This window comes from Aptenodytes patagonicus, chromosome 1 (genome assembly GCF_965638725.1).
Source record: "Aptenodytes patagonicus chromosome 1, bAptPat1.pri.cur, whole genome shotgun sequence".
In the NCBI taxonomy this organism is placed as follows: domain Eukaryota; kingdom Metazoa; phylum Chordata; class Aves; order Sphenisciformes; family Spheniscidae; genus Aptenodytes; species Aptenodytes patagonicus.
In genome coordinates this window covers 40,368,860-40,385,059 of record NC_134949.1, presented here as the reverse complement: position 1 = coordinate 40,385,059, position 16,200 = coordinate 40,368,860, and the positions used below count along the sequence as shown (strand labels likewise).

Sequence of the window (16,200 nt, the reverse complement as noted above, 5' to 3'; positions counted from 1 at the left end):
CAGAGATGAATCTGTACAATAGTGTTTGGTTACTCATTTAGATTACTAACGTAGGATGGACTCTGAGCTGTTGCAACTTAATTTGTGCTTAGCGTCAATAGAGCATGTTTGGATTACTCTCTATAATTAATGTAGTTTTTGATTTCTTCAGAAATACCAGATGAACCATTACATACTAATCAAGTCCTTGGTCACGTTTGGAGAAATACTTAAGTATTATGCATTTGAAAAGGTGTTACAGCTCTTTTTTTTAATGAGCACTTCAGACCTACTACCTTAATATTCTTACAAGGTATGTGACATCCATACAAAAATTTTAACCGTACATTTACCAGAACAATCAAAAAACAGCCTCTTACATTCTGAAGCAGAATTTGCCAGCAATTTGTCCTTTACATACAAAAATCAAATACTGTCTTACAGTAAGTCCTTACTATTTTACAGTATTATTTCCCTAACACAGGCAGTGGTCAACAGAAACTACTTTTCTTCTTTTTTAATTAATCAGACTGTAAAGTACTTGAGGCAAAATATGCAGAACATTTAACAAGAGCTCTGCAGAAAGACACAATCGCAGAAATATTGGCTATCAATAAATACCTGCTCGGAGATGGAGGCGTGTGAAGTGACATTGTTGGTACCCCTGTTGTTGGCGTTACGTGGCTCGGTAACTGAGTGCCTTGTGATAAGCTGCGATTTAACTGAGGGGTATTGTTGCTCATTCCCCTCATTGGAAGGCCTAGTGCACCTATTGAAAAAAAATTCAGAGGGGTGGAGATATAGAGCAATCAGGAACAAAGTCTTCTCCATCAGGTGTAGATGGAAACAATTTATGCTGACAACCTACAAAAAAGTGTAAAGACTGAAGGAAAGTGCAGTGTAAAAACTAAGTCCTTGTTTGCATAGTAGAAACCAAATTATCTCAAATTTAGCCCCATTTCTGTTAAACTTTAGAAAGGCTCTTCAAGGAATTTCTGTATTTGAGTCACTAACAAAATTCGGTTTCCTTTGAGATGTATACTGTAGAGAAAGGGTTCAGTTTTGAGTTTTTTGATGAGGACATGAAAATCTACAAATTATCTCAAAAAAGGCAGCATTTTGAGAAAATTAGTAACTGCACACGTTAATTACTTCTGAATAAACTGGTATATATTTGGCCAGTATTTAGAACACTGATCTGTCTTGTTAAAAATTAAGCAAACCTTTAACAAAAAAAGAAAGTTATGAATATTTAGTTAACAATAACATTGCTTTTAGGACAACAAAACCAACATTTTAGGCCAGTTCTCTGTAAAGTTTAAGTTGCTTCTTTTTGATAACAGAGCTTCAGTGTCCGTGATCAAGTCAAGTTCAATCTTTTGAGAAAAGCAAGCAAGCAGAATTTTAACCGCCCTCTATTAGGCATTTAAAAATATACAGAGGATTTTTAACATTGTGATCAAAAGTATTTTCTGCACAAACAATTGTGTGTGACAGAATAAAGTAAGCACTTCAGTGAGGTAAAAAAAGAAATTACTTTAACTCAGAACAGCAAAAGATAACCAGTTGCTGCCCTGTCTCAAAATGTCCAAAAACTTTATGAAGAAGTTTATCATCATTCTCACATCGCTTTTCTGTGTTTATGAAGTTTCAGAATGATGTTCAAAGACAAGAAAACGTCATTTAGTGCAATGTATCAATAGAAACAAACTTAGCATATAAAATGTGATAGCTGTAAGTAACGGTCCCTATTGCTTTGGCATAAGGCTGCTGAGGTAGACTCACAGAACTCAAAACCTTATCTTGCAGACCAAACAAAAGAAAAATTATAATGAATCAGCACTCTCCCATGGTAGATCACCCCTGCAGAAGACCTGAATATGCCAGGGTCTAACATGATTAAACACTAAGAATGCAAAGAATGGACATTGCATATGCTCAGGTTGTTATCATGGACAAGGTCTGAAGAAACCTCCCATTTAGCTCTCACACTAAGAACTGCTGTCTGTCCATGTCCTACCCTACAATCTGCAACCCAGGAAGTTTGCAATAACAAAGTTTTGATAACACTCAAATTTATCTCTATACATTCAAAGAGGTAGTGTTGACTTGCTATAACAAGCCTCCTAAGACTTCATTAAATGCTGATTATATCAAGGTGTTCACTGTAAATATTTTGGCAATTTGCTGCATCAGAATAATTTCAATGAGCATAAATATATATTATAAATAATATTTCACGCTGATTAACAATTACATGGAATTTTAAAAATAAAATGGTAAAGAAATAAATACATACACTTCCAAACTAGATACAGTACACTGAAAAACATGATTACAATATTCAGGTTAATTTTGTGCAAGTATTTGTTTCAGCAAAGCCAGTTTTACACTGATGGTTATTTCTTGTTGTTGGCTTTCTTTAAACTAGAATTTTTAACAAGTAGGGCTGTTACAGTGAAGTAGAACCATATTCCTGCGGCTGGCAAGTAGGGGCAGTTGAAATATTCCCCATAAGAAAAAAAAAAAAAAATCTTTTTTTCTTATGCTTCCCTGTTCCACTTTTTTAACTGAGACAAGAGATCTGCATGGGCTATATTGGAGACCTATCAATGAAGTGGCCCATTTCCTGCCTAATAGTTAAGTTTAAGTTACGTTAACTCCATAACATGACATCTTGCTTAATGACTGACAGCTACCAATCTAAAAGCGCATAGGCATTATCAGCTTTGTTTTTCCTAAAAGTATTTTAATCATAGCACTGACTTGAACAGAGAAGTTTCTTGCGCCTTTTTCTCAGTATTTGGTAGAAACTGAACCTCGATAATATTTACTTTCTAGTTTTTAGCCATGCATGTCTCCATGTTAGAGAGATTATGTCCTAGGCACCACAACCAACTGAATGAACAAAGTTGATGAAAACAGTTAACCTTAAAAATAAACAACAAATAACTGTGATAAACAGAACGAATAATCTACTTCAGTATCTTTATACAGTTAAGTCTGAAAGGTTCAATAGTGCCAGATTCATGACCCAAAAAGCCAAGAGCCAAACATGACTCTCAGACTGGCCAGATTGCTCATATAAATCTCAGTAGCATAATCAAATATCAGTTTGACATTGATCACTCATCAACAGCCACTGAGATAGTAAAAAAAATCACTATAATTTTTAAACTATTTGAAGAAAGCCGAAAGAAGTCGTGAAGGCCACGCATCTAGCAGACAAAGCTTTTAGTTTGTCCAGATAAAAAAGTCCACACTCTCTAAAGTACTCTGAAGACACTTTTTCTTAGAATCCAAATCAGATGCACTTGGCAAGAAAGTTGCAAACATTCAAAAGCGTACAGTGATAAGACAGAGATGTTCACAAACCCGTTTTACTTGTGTAACTGTATCCAGCTCAGATATTCTGAGTCACTTTCTGGATGCACGTCTCAACTACAAGGAGGTTCAGTTCTCAACGCTGGCCCTTAAGTTAGGCAGCTAGCGTTACACACTGTGACTGCTGCTTTACAGGTCTTCTATTGCAACAGTATACACAAGACTGGCAGATACAGAAAACAACCTTCAGGGTACGGGAAAGAAAAACAGTGGTGCAGAAGGCAATAATCTTACTGGCATAGTTCTTTGCCAAATGCGAGTTGCCAAGCATGTACACAAGATTGAATTTGCTCCTGTAGAGCATGAAATATCAGTTATAATTTAAGGTATAATTTCCTTCTATTCCTTACACATTTTTCTGAACTAGGCTCATTTTGGCCCAGCTCACTTTACTTAGTTTTTCCTTCAGAGGGTCACAGTTAAGTCATAGATGTTCTTTATAGGATGATTATATTTGGATATTTAACAGCTATACAGTGTCAATATATGACACTTTGCATACTAAATACTGCAAAAATGCATAGTAAGCAAAGCAAAAATGTATCTTAAAAAAAAATTACGCAAATAAGGAGAGACATTTTTTTTTTTACAATCACCAGAAAACAAAGCCATATGCACGTTCTCTATCCGAAGAGCATGAAAATAGAACATATTTAGCATAAAATAAGTATATCATCAATAAAAAGGATTCTTACTTTGTTGCCCGTATAAACTTGCCCCAAACTGAGACAGCTGACCTGATGTTGATGGTGATGCCAGCATCTAAAATGTAAGAATAAAAGGTTATTAAAAACACAAAGATATTGCACTATCTTGCTCTGAAAGTTTACAACAGTATATTGTTTTGCCAAGAAAGCCAAGACAGCAACTGAAAACTCCTTTTAAGTCATGAAAAGTTTTAGAAACTCCCCAAAATATCTGCACAGTAACAACTGTAACAGTATATTACATGTCAATAAAAATGGATGACTTTATATGTATAAAAACAGACTTTCTTTTATTTGCGACAAATAGCATAGAGGAAGAAGACCTAAAGGCTTTCAGTTTTTCTAGCCTTGTAGCTAAGAGACCCATCTTTACAGAAGAAGATATACTCAGTTATTTAAATCAGATAGAGGTTTTTTTTCTTCCCCTGCAAAACATGCATCATACAAGCAGATCAATCCCTGTTCAATGTAATAACAGCGAGCGCAAAGTTTCTTACTATCAATTACAATAGCAAAAGGTGGGAAATGAGTGGCTAGGTAGCAGCAGGTATACAGAAACAGATAAGAACTTCAGATAAGATTCCAATGTTAAAATTATAATGTACCTCCCTAAGAGCTAGCTTCATGCTTGTAGACACCATATGAATAGGTAAGATGTACAAATGTCAGAAGTAATCTTTCCTGTTCTATTATGCCCACTTTAGAGACACCACATATTAACCAAATATTTCCATTAAAACTTTGTGAACTTTCAGACATCACACAAGAAATGTGACAAACTGAAGAGACTCTCGAGAAGAGCAAGATCTAAAAAAACTCATGATCTGCGAAGAAAGATTGAGATTTGGGTTTGCATATTCCAAAAAGAAGGCAACTAAGGTAAGGACATGACACCAGACTTCCAGTCATTGCTGTAAGAGGAAAAGAATAAACTACTCTCCATGCTGCTGCAGAAATGGAAAGTATTAATAAATTTGAGAAACGGGAGATTTAGGCTAAAGATTTGGGAAAAAAAAGCCCTTTGCAATCTTAAGGACAGTTAAGCAGTGGAACATCCATTCCTGGATGTTTTTAAAGAACAGATTAGATGTTCATCAACATTAGGTATAGCTGATTGTTCCTTGGAGCAAGAAGAGGTGTTAGTTGACCTAATCCATCCAGCTCACAACAGAGTACGCTACTCATACTTGGTAACCCATGGGCAAATGTCTGCTTGTTTAGTGCAGTAATCTGGACTCGGATTGAATTTTGGTATGGTTTCAAGGAAAGGAATGTCTGGATTCTTATACATAAGGGAATTTCAAGCTTTTTCAACTTGAGAGTAAAGAATTCAAATCAAAATAACTTTTACTGTGATAAATTGCAAATTGCTTTGTTGACTTAATCTAGACAGATGTAAAACTCAAACAAACCTTATAAACTGAGTCTGCTAGTTGTCTATACTGGGGCCAAATCTAGATGGTAGAAATGAGAAAGAAGACATGCAGTGTAGACACTAAATATCAAAAGTAGTATTCATGTCTGTAAATCACAAAGTAGTTATGATTTTTTTAATTCATACAGAAGGCATGAGAAGAGAAATTACAGCAGGCAATTACTGTAGACCATCAGAAAATGTATCAGAAATATCACCCCAAAATACTATATACTCACACATATTTTGAACAAAGTGCATATATTTGATAGTAAGTAATTACAGCAATAAACAACCACACTTACATACACAAGAGGTTTGAAATACTAAGACAAAAACTTCCTGCACAAAAAGATATAACTAAAATATATGCCAAACTGGACCGAAGTTCTCCTTTCTTAAGTGAAGAACTGGCTGTGAACAAAAGAACATTTTAAATAACTACCAGTGGCTTCAGCTCAGCACTCAGATAGCAAAGTTCACAGGCCACATCTACATCAGCAAGTAATGTCAACAGAGAGAACTGCATTTGTAAAACAAAAAAGTTAGTCCTGAGGGCCTAACATACATACTGTATGCATTTCTAACTAGAGTTAGCCGTGACTAAAACACCTGATGCCATGGACTGGTTGCCCATTAGTGAGTGGAACATGTTTGGTGCACTCCTGGAGCATCTCTTCCAGCCTATTTTGATCCAGAAGGAATCAAATTCACTCACACCAAGACTGCTCTGCAACGCAAATCACAGCATGCAGAAGTGGGGACACTGGGGAGACAGACTTTGAAAGCACACTCCCCAACCAAACTAACAAAATGATGTTTGTTAAACATTGATAAAACAAGCTGATACCGTAGTTTTAAGAAAGGAAAGACAAAGTAAAATATTGAGGTAAAAAAACCCATTCAAGTTTGACAAGTTGGAAAATCCTAGAACATGTTGCAACGTGTGGCAAATTGTAATTCCATGGAAAATAGAGAGATAAAGTTATGAGACACCTTCAAAGACAATGACAAGGGCACACAAGCAAAAAAACCCCAAAAAACCCCAAATCAACCAGACATTGAGATGGAAACAGCAGTCAAAAAGTACTACTAGCTTTGGGACAGGTAAGCAAAACAGTTAAGCCAAAAAGAATCATAGAATCATAGAATCATTGAGGTTGGAAAAGACCTCTAAGATCATCGAGTCCAACCGTCAACCCAACACCACCATGCCCACTAAACCATGTCCCTAAGCGCCTCATCTACACGTCTTTTAAATACCTCCAGGGATGGGGACTCAACCACTTCCCTGGGCAGCCTGTTCCAATGTTTCACCACTCTTTCAGTAAAGACATTTTTCCTTACATCCAATCTAAACCTCCCCTGCCGCAACTTGAGGCCATTTCCTCTCGTCCTATCGCTTGTTACTTCGGAGAAAAGACCAACACCCACCTCGCTACAACCTCCTTTCAGGTAGTTGTAGAGAGCGATGAGGTCTCCCCTCAGCCTCCTTTTCTCCAGGCTGAACAACCCCAGTTCCCTCAGCCGCTCCTCATAAGACTTGTTCTCCAGACCCCTCACCAGCCTCGTTGCCCTTCTCTGGACACGCTCCAGCACCTCGACGTCCTTCTTGTAGTGAGGGGCCCAAAACTGAACACAGTATTCGAGGTGCGGCCTCACCAGTGCCGAGTAGATCCTGTAAGAATGGCTGCTCAGGGCATTCAAAAATTGCTGTGATGGCATGTGATATAATAAGCAGAAAATGATACAAATCTCAGCATGAAAGCCTTTTATTTATAATGTTAATTGGATTAAAAAAAAAAAAAAAAAAAATCACAGACCTAAGAGGTGCTAGATTACTTGAAAGGGAGGAAAAAGAATCCCACCTCTTCTATACTGAGTACTACTTGACTTTTTAAATTCAGTTAAAAGAAAAGGAATGGCAAGTAGTATTTAATGAACACTGCTTATTAGAAATTGGGTTTTCTTTGAAGCATTGTAAAGTGGGTCACATGTATTGTGCCATTTGCTTTTACATGAAAAGTTAATCGCAAAATGACTTGTAGAGAAACCTTTATAGAAAACCATAATAAAGGCCAAGTATTAAATTCAGTAAGTCTAACAACTAGTCTTAAAGTCATAATATACTTACAACATCAAAGATAACAAGCCTGAAGAAGAAATAAAGATTTCTGTGGATCTGTTCCAGGCTGATTAAATGCAGCATTTCTCAAGTCTCATGGAGAAGGAATATGCTGTATGGGTATCTCACTTATTCTCTCTCTAGTTTATTTCGTAATATGCCAAAAAAAAACCCTCCCCAGTATTAAACACTTTTTTCTGTCATAGCTAAGTAAGGAGCAGTTTAAAATTTTGTCTTCTTATTCTATTATTTCCTTATAATTTAAGTCAACAACAAAACAACTAAATTAGCCAAAACCTTAACCTATGCTACCAGGACCTTTATTTGCATTCATAACCTCTGAGTCGCTATTATAGTCTACTCAAACTTGGTCTACCAAAGATAATGAAGATTCAAGATGAACGCTATTAGTAGTATTAAGAACATTCCTTCTGGTATTCTGCTATCATTATTTTATCTGACTGGACTACTAGCCACATGACACAAAATATAACAACTCTCCAAGAGTGTACTTGCAATGGTGGCTGGAAGTCACTCTTGAATTTCTTTTAGTCTACAACAGCCAAAGGTCATGATAATCTTAATAAAAACTAAATCAGTCTAACCCTTAAGGTCACTAAAGCCTCTTCCAGTTCAAAGATCTTTTAAGCTTTACCCAGTTATGTCAATATTTTAGGGAAATAAAGCTCAGAATTATACCTGTAACAACCTTTGAAAAACAAATTGTACCAAATTTCTGAGATCACGTCAATGAACAGCATATTCTAGCAGTATGTATACAATACCAACTTTTTAAAGCAAGTGACTAATAATCTTTGATCGAGTCAAGGAAATTGACCAAGCTTCTGACACCTATAGCTTTTGCTGTACACATACAAGAAACCCAATCTTCAAACTTTGGCATTTAGGTTTAAATCAATTTGCCAGTGGTTAACAGCTACAAAACCCAGTTGTGAGATAGCATGGGATTTCTGCTTCTATTCCAACCTTGTCTGACTGAACTACACAGATTGTTTCAGTTGGCTTTCCCTGTACATGTTATGAGACAGAGGAGGCCTAAGACTTGCATCTCCCACAGGGCAAGGAGGCAACTGAGCAAACAAGACCTTGTGTAACATGAAGGGTACACTTCATTCTGCTAGCGTATGGAAGGACCGACACTCAGTACTGGCAGGCTGAAGGACTGAGTTGATAGCCAACTACAATGTGACCATCATTTTACTCACAAGTCTCAAATAGTCACAGTGCAGTTCCGATCATGGAAGACTCTGCTCCTAAATTCAAACCAACTGATGATGCAAGCAGATGGTCCAATTTTTCTGGACTGGTCCACACCAAAAATCAGTAAGCTGTAACATGCTATCGGGCAATTTCCTACCCCTAGTGATGAACGAGATTTTACTGTAGCTGCTTTCGTTAACTCTTGATGGGTGTACTGCAGTAAGCTCATTTAAGACTGTCGACAATGTCGAAAAAACAGCTGCAGCAATTGCTTAAATTTGCCAGAACTGTAAAAAACCTGCTGCATTTTACAACCCTCTTGGGAGGCCCGCGAACACAGGCTGCAGCCTCCCTGAAAGCAGAGGGAGGTGGCGGGAGGAGGCCCAGCAGCAGAGCTGGCTGACAGGGTTCCTGCCTCCCCCCCAGCGCTGCAGCATCCTGCCTCTTCCAAGCAAACCCCCAACTTACTGCAGGGACAGCTGCCTGTCACCATAACTGCCGCGGTAGCACACCTCGGCAAGGCGGCACCAAGAAAACTCCGTAAAGCAACACTTCTGCGAAGACTGCTACATTATGCAGTTATAGCCTAAAGCTGCTTTCTTAAACACAAAGCAAGCTGAAGTTAAAATACATCAATCCACTGCTAGAAAGTCAACTAAAAGCAAAACATATTAGAATAAGCAAGTAAGTCTGTGAGTAATACCTGGCCTGACAAATGATGGTTTTCTCACAAGTGCAAACATCAGCATCATTTCGTATTTGCACTACTTTATTTCTGGTATCTGCCATCTGTGCTGCACTAATTTCATAATAAAACAGCTGACCCACAGCCTCAAAAGGAGAAAGTGTTATACTGATGTAAAAAAATAATAGTAAGTCAAGCCAACAAATAAGAGATTAAAAAAAACCCACCCTATCGATTTTTCTATACTCTGCCAGTTTAATATTTAGTATTACTATTAGTCCTCCTATAGATTACAAAGCACTTTTTTAATACAGTGTTCACAAAATTCACGTTACAAGAAAATATTTCCAAATCTCAAAATCAGCGACCAATGAAGAAATTTTGAAAGCCTAGTATTTGCTAGGTATTATTTGCAAGTGAAAATTGCTACTGATATGTTATTTGTGAAATACAAAACCAAATACAATACTGAAAAACATACGAAATTTTATTCAATCTTTCAGATTTCACCATTTACGGCTGTGGTCTCCTGCCTCCAGTGGCACTTGGGAAGCACACAGAGGTAGGACTGCACTGCAAGCATCACCTTTTGCATTACATTTATCTGGAAATTTTTTGTTGTTGGCAGCAGTATCTCAAGATCTTAAAGGCAAGATGTTACCTTTGAATGACAATGACATTATTAACATGAGGTTAACATGGCTATTAAAGTAAAACTGTAAAAACAAATTCTCCCTGTGTAAAGACATTCAGTTTGATGGTACAGTGTATTAATGAGCCAAAAGATGACTGAAAACTCATTGAAAGCTGCTACCAAAAATGCCATAAGCAATTAAGAACTAGGACAACAAAGCAAATATTTAATTTTAATTAAATAACCAGTTGCATATGAAAATCTAAAAAAAGCCACCCACACACTGAGCATGTAAACCACCAATATTACAATACAATATGTTTAGTGAACTGAATTATTGTGTAAGAAACCATAACCTCCCCCTTCTAGAAAAGGCAGAGGATTTTATGCATGGAATTAATCTGGCCCGAGGAACCACTTCAAATGCTAAAGCTGACATACAAAAGCTATTATATATTGTTGATTTAAGTGGTGATGCAGTAAAACATAGCTTTTAGATAAAGTACAGAAACAATACCTAACACAGTCATTTAGCCCTTCTGTAAAAAAAAAAATCTAAATACAAACTCAACTGTAGCAAGAAGTACATACTTCAGTCACCAATAGTGAAATTAATTTCCTTGTGACATAATTTCAAATTGTAAAGTAAGTGACGTGAAATAACTTTGACTAATTCAGATATATACTTCTTGCAAACTGTGTGACAGAGTAAGAAACCCATTTTCCTCTCTAAGTAAAATTAGTTTATCATGTATTGTTTTATTTGATATGCCTATCCAAGTACTAACTTGTAGGTGACAGAGTAAAAGGGTGCACTTTGCATTCTAAACTTTTGGGGTTTTCTTCATACCGTATAACTTTATTATGAAAATGCAAGCTGTAAGTAGAATGACAATAGGCTCTGAAAGGGTATACTGCGTTAAAGCACAAAACCTCCCTCAATTTCTTTCTAGTCTCATCCCCTGCAAGTCCTTCCAACTGTTTTCAATTAATGGCATTGCAATTTTCATTCATTTAAAGTTTGGTTTTATTTTTTTTTTTTTTTTCCCAAACTTTACATGCACACTAAAAGATGCAAAGCATTATTAATCACTCTCTGGGAAGGTAAAAAGCAACTTTGTTGCTTTGCAACTCTCACTTCAAAGAAAAAAAAGCTTAAGCTAAGTGTTTCACAAAGCAAGCAGAGCAAACCAACCCACTATTCAGCCAAATCTACAAGAATGTTTCCATGCAAAGTAATGCATATGAAAATATTCATTCTCCATAAAGACAGAAATCTATTTTCTCCCAAAAAGAAGCATTACTTTTTTTTCCTCCACAAATGGATCAAAACTATTCAGACTATAAAAAGTTACATTAATGTTAAGTAGCTCTATTCAAGAAGCCAGCATTAGCAAGAATGCTGTGACTGCTTCTGATACAAGAGGATTCCATGGGAATTCTTAAATACTTAAAAACAACTCCATGTGCAGCATCTGAAGTTATATTATGACTAAGCTAACAAACTCTCGTGCAATGACTAAGGCAAATGGCAAGCAAGATGCCTTGGGAAACAAGATAGGTTTCCTCAGAGTCCTAAAAAAATAGCATTAGAAAGTTAACAATGCAGCTGGAATGATGTGGTGTTCAGCAGCCCTAAAGCCAAAGCTGTCTCCAGAAGACTGATTAAACCCTTCCCACATTCAGTTTCCCAAACTCAGCAAGGTTCTGGATCTCTATCTCCATGGTAAGCTAAGTCTTGTTTCAGGATTCTCTCTCTTGTAGAAGTACCACACCTTTGTAAGGCCATGTATTTCAAAATACAGCAAGAGTTAGGTAAAGGTTCTACAAATTACTTTAATGAAAGTTTGCAGGAAAAGGCTTTGATAACAGCTTCTGACCACCCCTTCTCGTTGTATCACCACCATCGTGCGCATTACAAGACAAACCCACTGATGTCTGCCTTCATGCAACTGTCTCATGACAGAAGAACACCTGAATTCGATCCATCACAGACATGCTTCTACTACATCAGGATGGAAGAAACCTCTGGAAAGCAGGCTCCCAGAAACAATAACCCATTTCACTGTGCTCAATATCCAAATCTGAGGACCTCCTACTTCAGGAAAGGTAGTGCCAAGAAGCTAGATTAATAGTTGTAATGAGCCAAATCTCATCTGCAGGCTAGATCTTACTTGCCCCAGTTGTTAAAAATATATTTGACTTCACAAGAACCCACGTTTTGAAAAGAACTGAGTTGCAAAAGAACATCAGGTCTCAACTGAGAAAGTCCAGAATTAGTTAAAACATTAAGATTTTTCAGAGAGGAGAATAAGCTCAGCAAACTAACCCATCAGAAGTGCAAACCAGAGAATTATTACTATGTTACTGTGAGCATTTTTTCATCTGTTGAGCAGCTGGGAGAGAAAATGAACAGCAAAGCACTGGGCCAAGAAATGGTAAAAGCATTCATTGAAAAAAAATTATCCTAACTTTCCTCATAATTTGGGCTGATCCTCATTAAAAGCCATGTCTGTCTACTGTCAGATTTATAACTGCAGTTCAGAACAACAGAAGATGCCCTGATCTTATATTCCCACATAGGTATCTTCAGTGGATTGGGCTAGACCGGTCAAACCTTGTAGAGCACTTCTTACATTCTTATACATGAGAAATCAAAGAAGTTCAGACTGAACAGGTCTCGTCTTTTCCCAAAGCTCATCATAATTTTTTTTGCTCATTTGAAGACAGTAGATTCAAAAGTATATGAAGGTTTTGAGTCACCAATTTCTACCATTGTCACTCTATCCAAATAAAAATACATGTACCCCTGTTCTCAAAATGATTTTGCTGAGTGCATAGACAGCTCAATTAAGTTGCCGAAATTTGCCACAAATAAGCTCTGCAATTATTTTGTGGGCACATTGTGCATCTTGTTGTCAGTTTAAGTTACAGGACCACATCTGTTTCAAGTCAAATCTTAAACTATTTTCTTAAACTGTTCTAATTTCTGCAAGTTCTATAAAATATCTAATTTCTTTGCCAAAGTATTATTGACCTGGTTATCACGCACTGACTCTAAGTGCCCAGAATTCACAGACAGAGCTTTCATGGATATATAGCCTGTTCCACTTTCCTACTTAGCACAGCAAGGTTTGGGATGACTCAAGGCAAAGCCACTCATTTAGTAAAAAGGAAGCATTAGATGGCTTGAGTAAGATCTAATTTCATCTAAGGAACCATAATTTTGTGCGTAAAACAGACCCAAACAGCATTCGTATGATTTTGGAAGCACTTGTGCACGAGTAACATGCAACTTTTCCATTTCAATTACCATATCAACCCTGACTGCCTAGAACTGTATTCCTTAATGAAAAAGCAGGTAAGTCAAAAGAAGGCTTTTAGTTTTTAGCTACACTAAGGCTCTGAAATAAAAATAACATGTCCTAAACTATTTGCTGCTACTTCTTCCCACTTGTAAAAAGTCCTCAAAATTTAAGATAGGACTTGAGAAGCCTTAGTTCACTTTACCTTTGTGTACAGGAAATTCTTTTAAAATTCAAATTAGCCAAAGCAACAAGTCACAAGAATACAACATCAGTAAGTGCTATGAAAATTGTTTATTAAAAGGCATAAAATATTTTTGTCACATCTTTTTCAGATAGGTTCTAAACTACTCTTTCACTTAATGAGTGAAGAACTATTTCCTAATATAATTTAAAAAAATTAAAACCTCCACCTTCGGTGTTAAAACAAGGTAGAAAGCTGAACAGCTCCCAACCCAGTCAAACTCTGCACAAGTCATCATTATATCCCACCTGAAGACAATGCCTCTTCACAAGGACAGAAACCCTACTGTGAAAGTAAAGTGAAAAACAGGTTCTGAAGTTTACACAAAATAATATGCTTGCAGTAATAGTCCTTACTCTACTCTAAATTTTAGGAAGCTTCCACCATTCTGTATGTTCTTCTGCTTGGAGTACACATACGCAGTAGCAATTCCTTGGAAAGTAGCAACTTTTAAGGCTAGAATCAGTAAGACTTCAACAAAGTGAAAAACAGAAAAACACCTCGTCATGTCCAGTAAATGCTAAACAAGCTTTAGCCCTTCCCAAAGAGCAGTTTAAATTTGAGGCCATTCACAAAGGGCTTCCCTCAGAACCACTCTATTTCAAGTTGAAGAACCCTAGAGGATAAATGAAGCATAAATGAAGGACTCGGGATTCACGTGTATATGTGATACATTGGAGAAAAAAAAAAAATTAACGTTTAACTCATTTTCTACAGGCTTGTAGCCAAAACCTGCAATACGTTAATTTTACCTGCTCTCAGTAAAGACACATAAGAAACTGAAAATGAAAAAGAGAGCAATAATTTAAATTGCAGTAAAACCACACCTTGTTTAGACAATTCTACTGTAAAAAAAGGCATAAAGACTGCCATTTTTCAGTAGGCTTAAAAAGAGATTGCGTATGCTACGTTTCAGTCTTTTTATTACCAGTTGGATTTTCTGAATATAAAAGTGATTTACTCCTTTTCCCAAAGTTTTCTCTACCTTTATTTTTTCCCCACATTTACCTACTGCATTTCAATATAAACGTGAAGACAGAAAGATTCGAAGTGTTTCAAGATCTAGAATGCTGGAAGGTTTTCCCCACAAGCGTTCATAAAACTGGATCCAGGTTTTGAACATTAGTCTTTATTAGCTTACTCAGAGAAGATTCTGAGCGCATTTATTTTTGTCTGTCAATACTGTTATCCAAATAACAACACAGTCAATATATTTATTGTGTTCTCATATACAGAACATCATCTTTAGTAGAATTCCAGTTGAAAGACTATTTGAAAACATGGTTATTTTAAATTAGAAAAGGTTTCAAAGCTGCAAAATTGGTCAGAAACTAAAAGAATACAGCCACCTTTGCAACGTTTCTCATCTACCGTGAGCCAAATGAGATATCAAAAGGAACATGTAACACAGAATATACATTTAGCTATACACAAGTGATCAAAGGTGTACAGACAATGTCAATATCACCACCACATATTTATTTTGATCAACTTTAAAAAAATATTACAATAGCATATAATGGTTTAAGATTTCATAAACATAAACTCAGAAAGTTGTAATGATCAATAGTGAAGCTACAGAGGGGGGGGAAGAAAAAAAAAAAACCCTTAACAAAAATTTGGAAATAAAACTTTAAAAAGCTTTTGCAAAAATCACTCTTCCATTTCCTGTCGGAACGGTATTGCTCTTCTGCCAACTACAGCAGCTTCTATGCCCCATTTTGGCCACTTCTCCCACAAGCTTTCACGATTTCTCATTTGTCATTCCTGGTGTCTGGAACACCCACCTTCCTTCTCGTGAAGTCCCATTCTAAGATCCACTTCTGCAACATTGCCTACAGAAAGAGTAGGCAACTAAAACACTCATCCACTGTGTCAACAATGTGCCAAGCATCAGCTTTCACTGTGTGTACACTGTACAGCATAGCGTTCATCTCACTTTACCTTTCTTACTACACCATAATGATTACTCTCCCTCAGTGCATCAAATCTAAAAAGTAGCAATTTAATATTTAAGAATCACTTTGGAGAAATTGTGTCTACTGTTTTTGAGAGTGCTAGATGCACCTCTCAGTGCTCACAGAAAAAAGCATGTTCAACATTATAAATATTCCATTGTGCCTGTGTGCATCTGTGGTACACGCACATATGTAATGGACATAAACAGAAAAGAGCAGCCTATTTAATTTTCTTTACACTGTAGTACATTTTAACCTTTGCTGGCTCACCTGAAATTTCTCATCAAAATAATTTATGAAACCGAATTGGAAAGCTGCATTTAAGCATTTTGTTTTGTTTTAAAAAGCCTTCTACTCTAAACCTATTCCCTTTCTATCTTTGAAAATCTGGATTAAAATTCAATTAACTGAGAGTCTATAGGAAATGTTTATGTTTACATAGGTCAAGGTCTATCAAGACTATGTTCACATCTGCTATTAAACAACTATATTTCTGGACAGCCGTGGAGGCAGACTTGAAGCAGTGACACCTTTCTGAAAGTCT

General features: G+C 36.6%; 1 protein-coding gene across 3 annotated transcripts in view; it reads right to left on the bottom strand.

Annotated features, from left to right (window-relative positions):
• Nucleotides 1-16,200, bottom strand: part of CNOT2 (CCR4-NOT transcription complex subunit 2) — a 96,744-nt gene that overhangs the window by 22,999 nt on the left and 57,545 nt on the right. For 2 of the 3 annotated variants that reach the window (XM_076332845.1, XM_076332855.1), the window contains 2 exons: nucleotides 4,059-4,125; nucleotides 601-748 (listed from right to left, as the gene is read on the bottom strand). In XM_076332845.1, the coding sequence (XP_076188960.1) occupies nucleotides 601-748; nucleotides 4,059-4,125 (215 nt within the window). Of the gene's footprint in view, nucleotides 1-600; nucleotides 749-4,058; nucleotides 4,126-15,485; nucleotides 15,534-16,200 lie in introns of all 3 variants that reach the window. The other variant, XM_076332864.1, reaches the window with a different exon arrangement.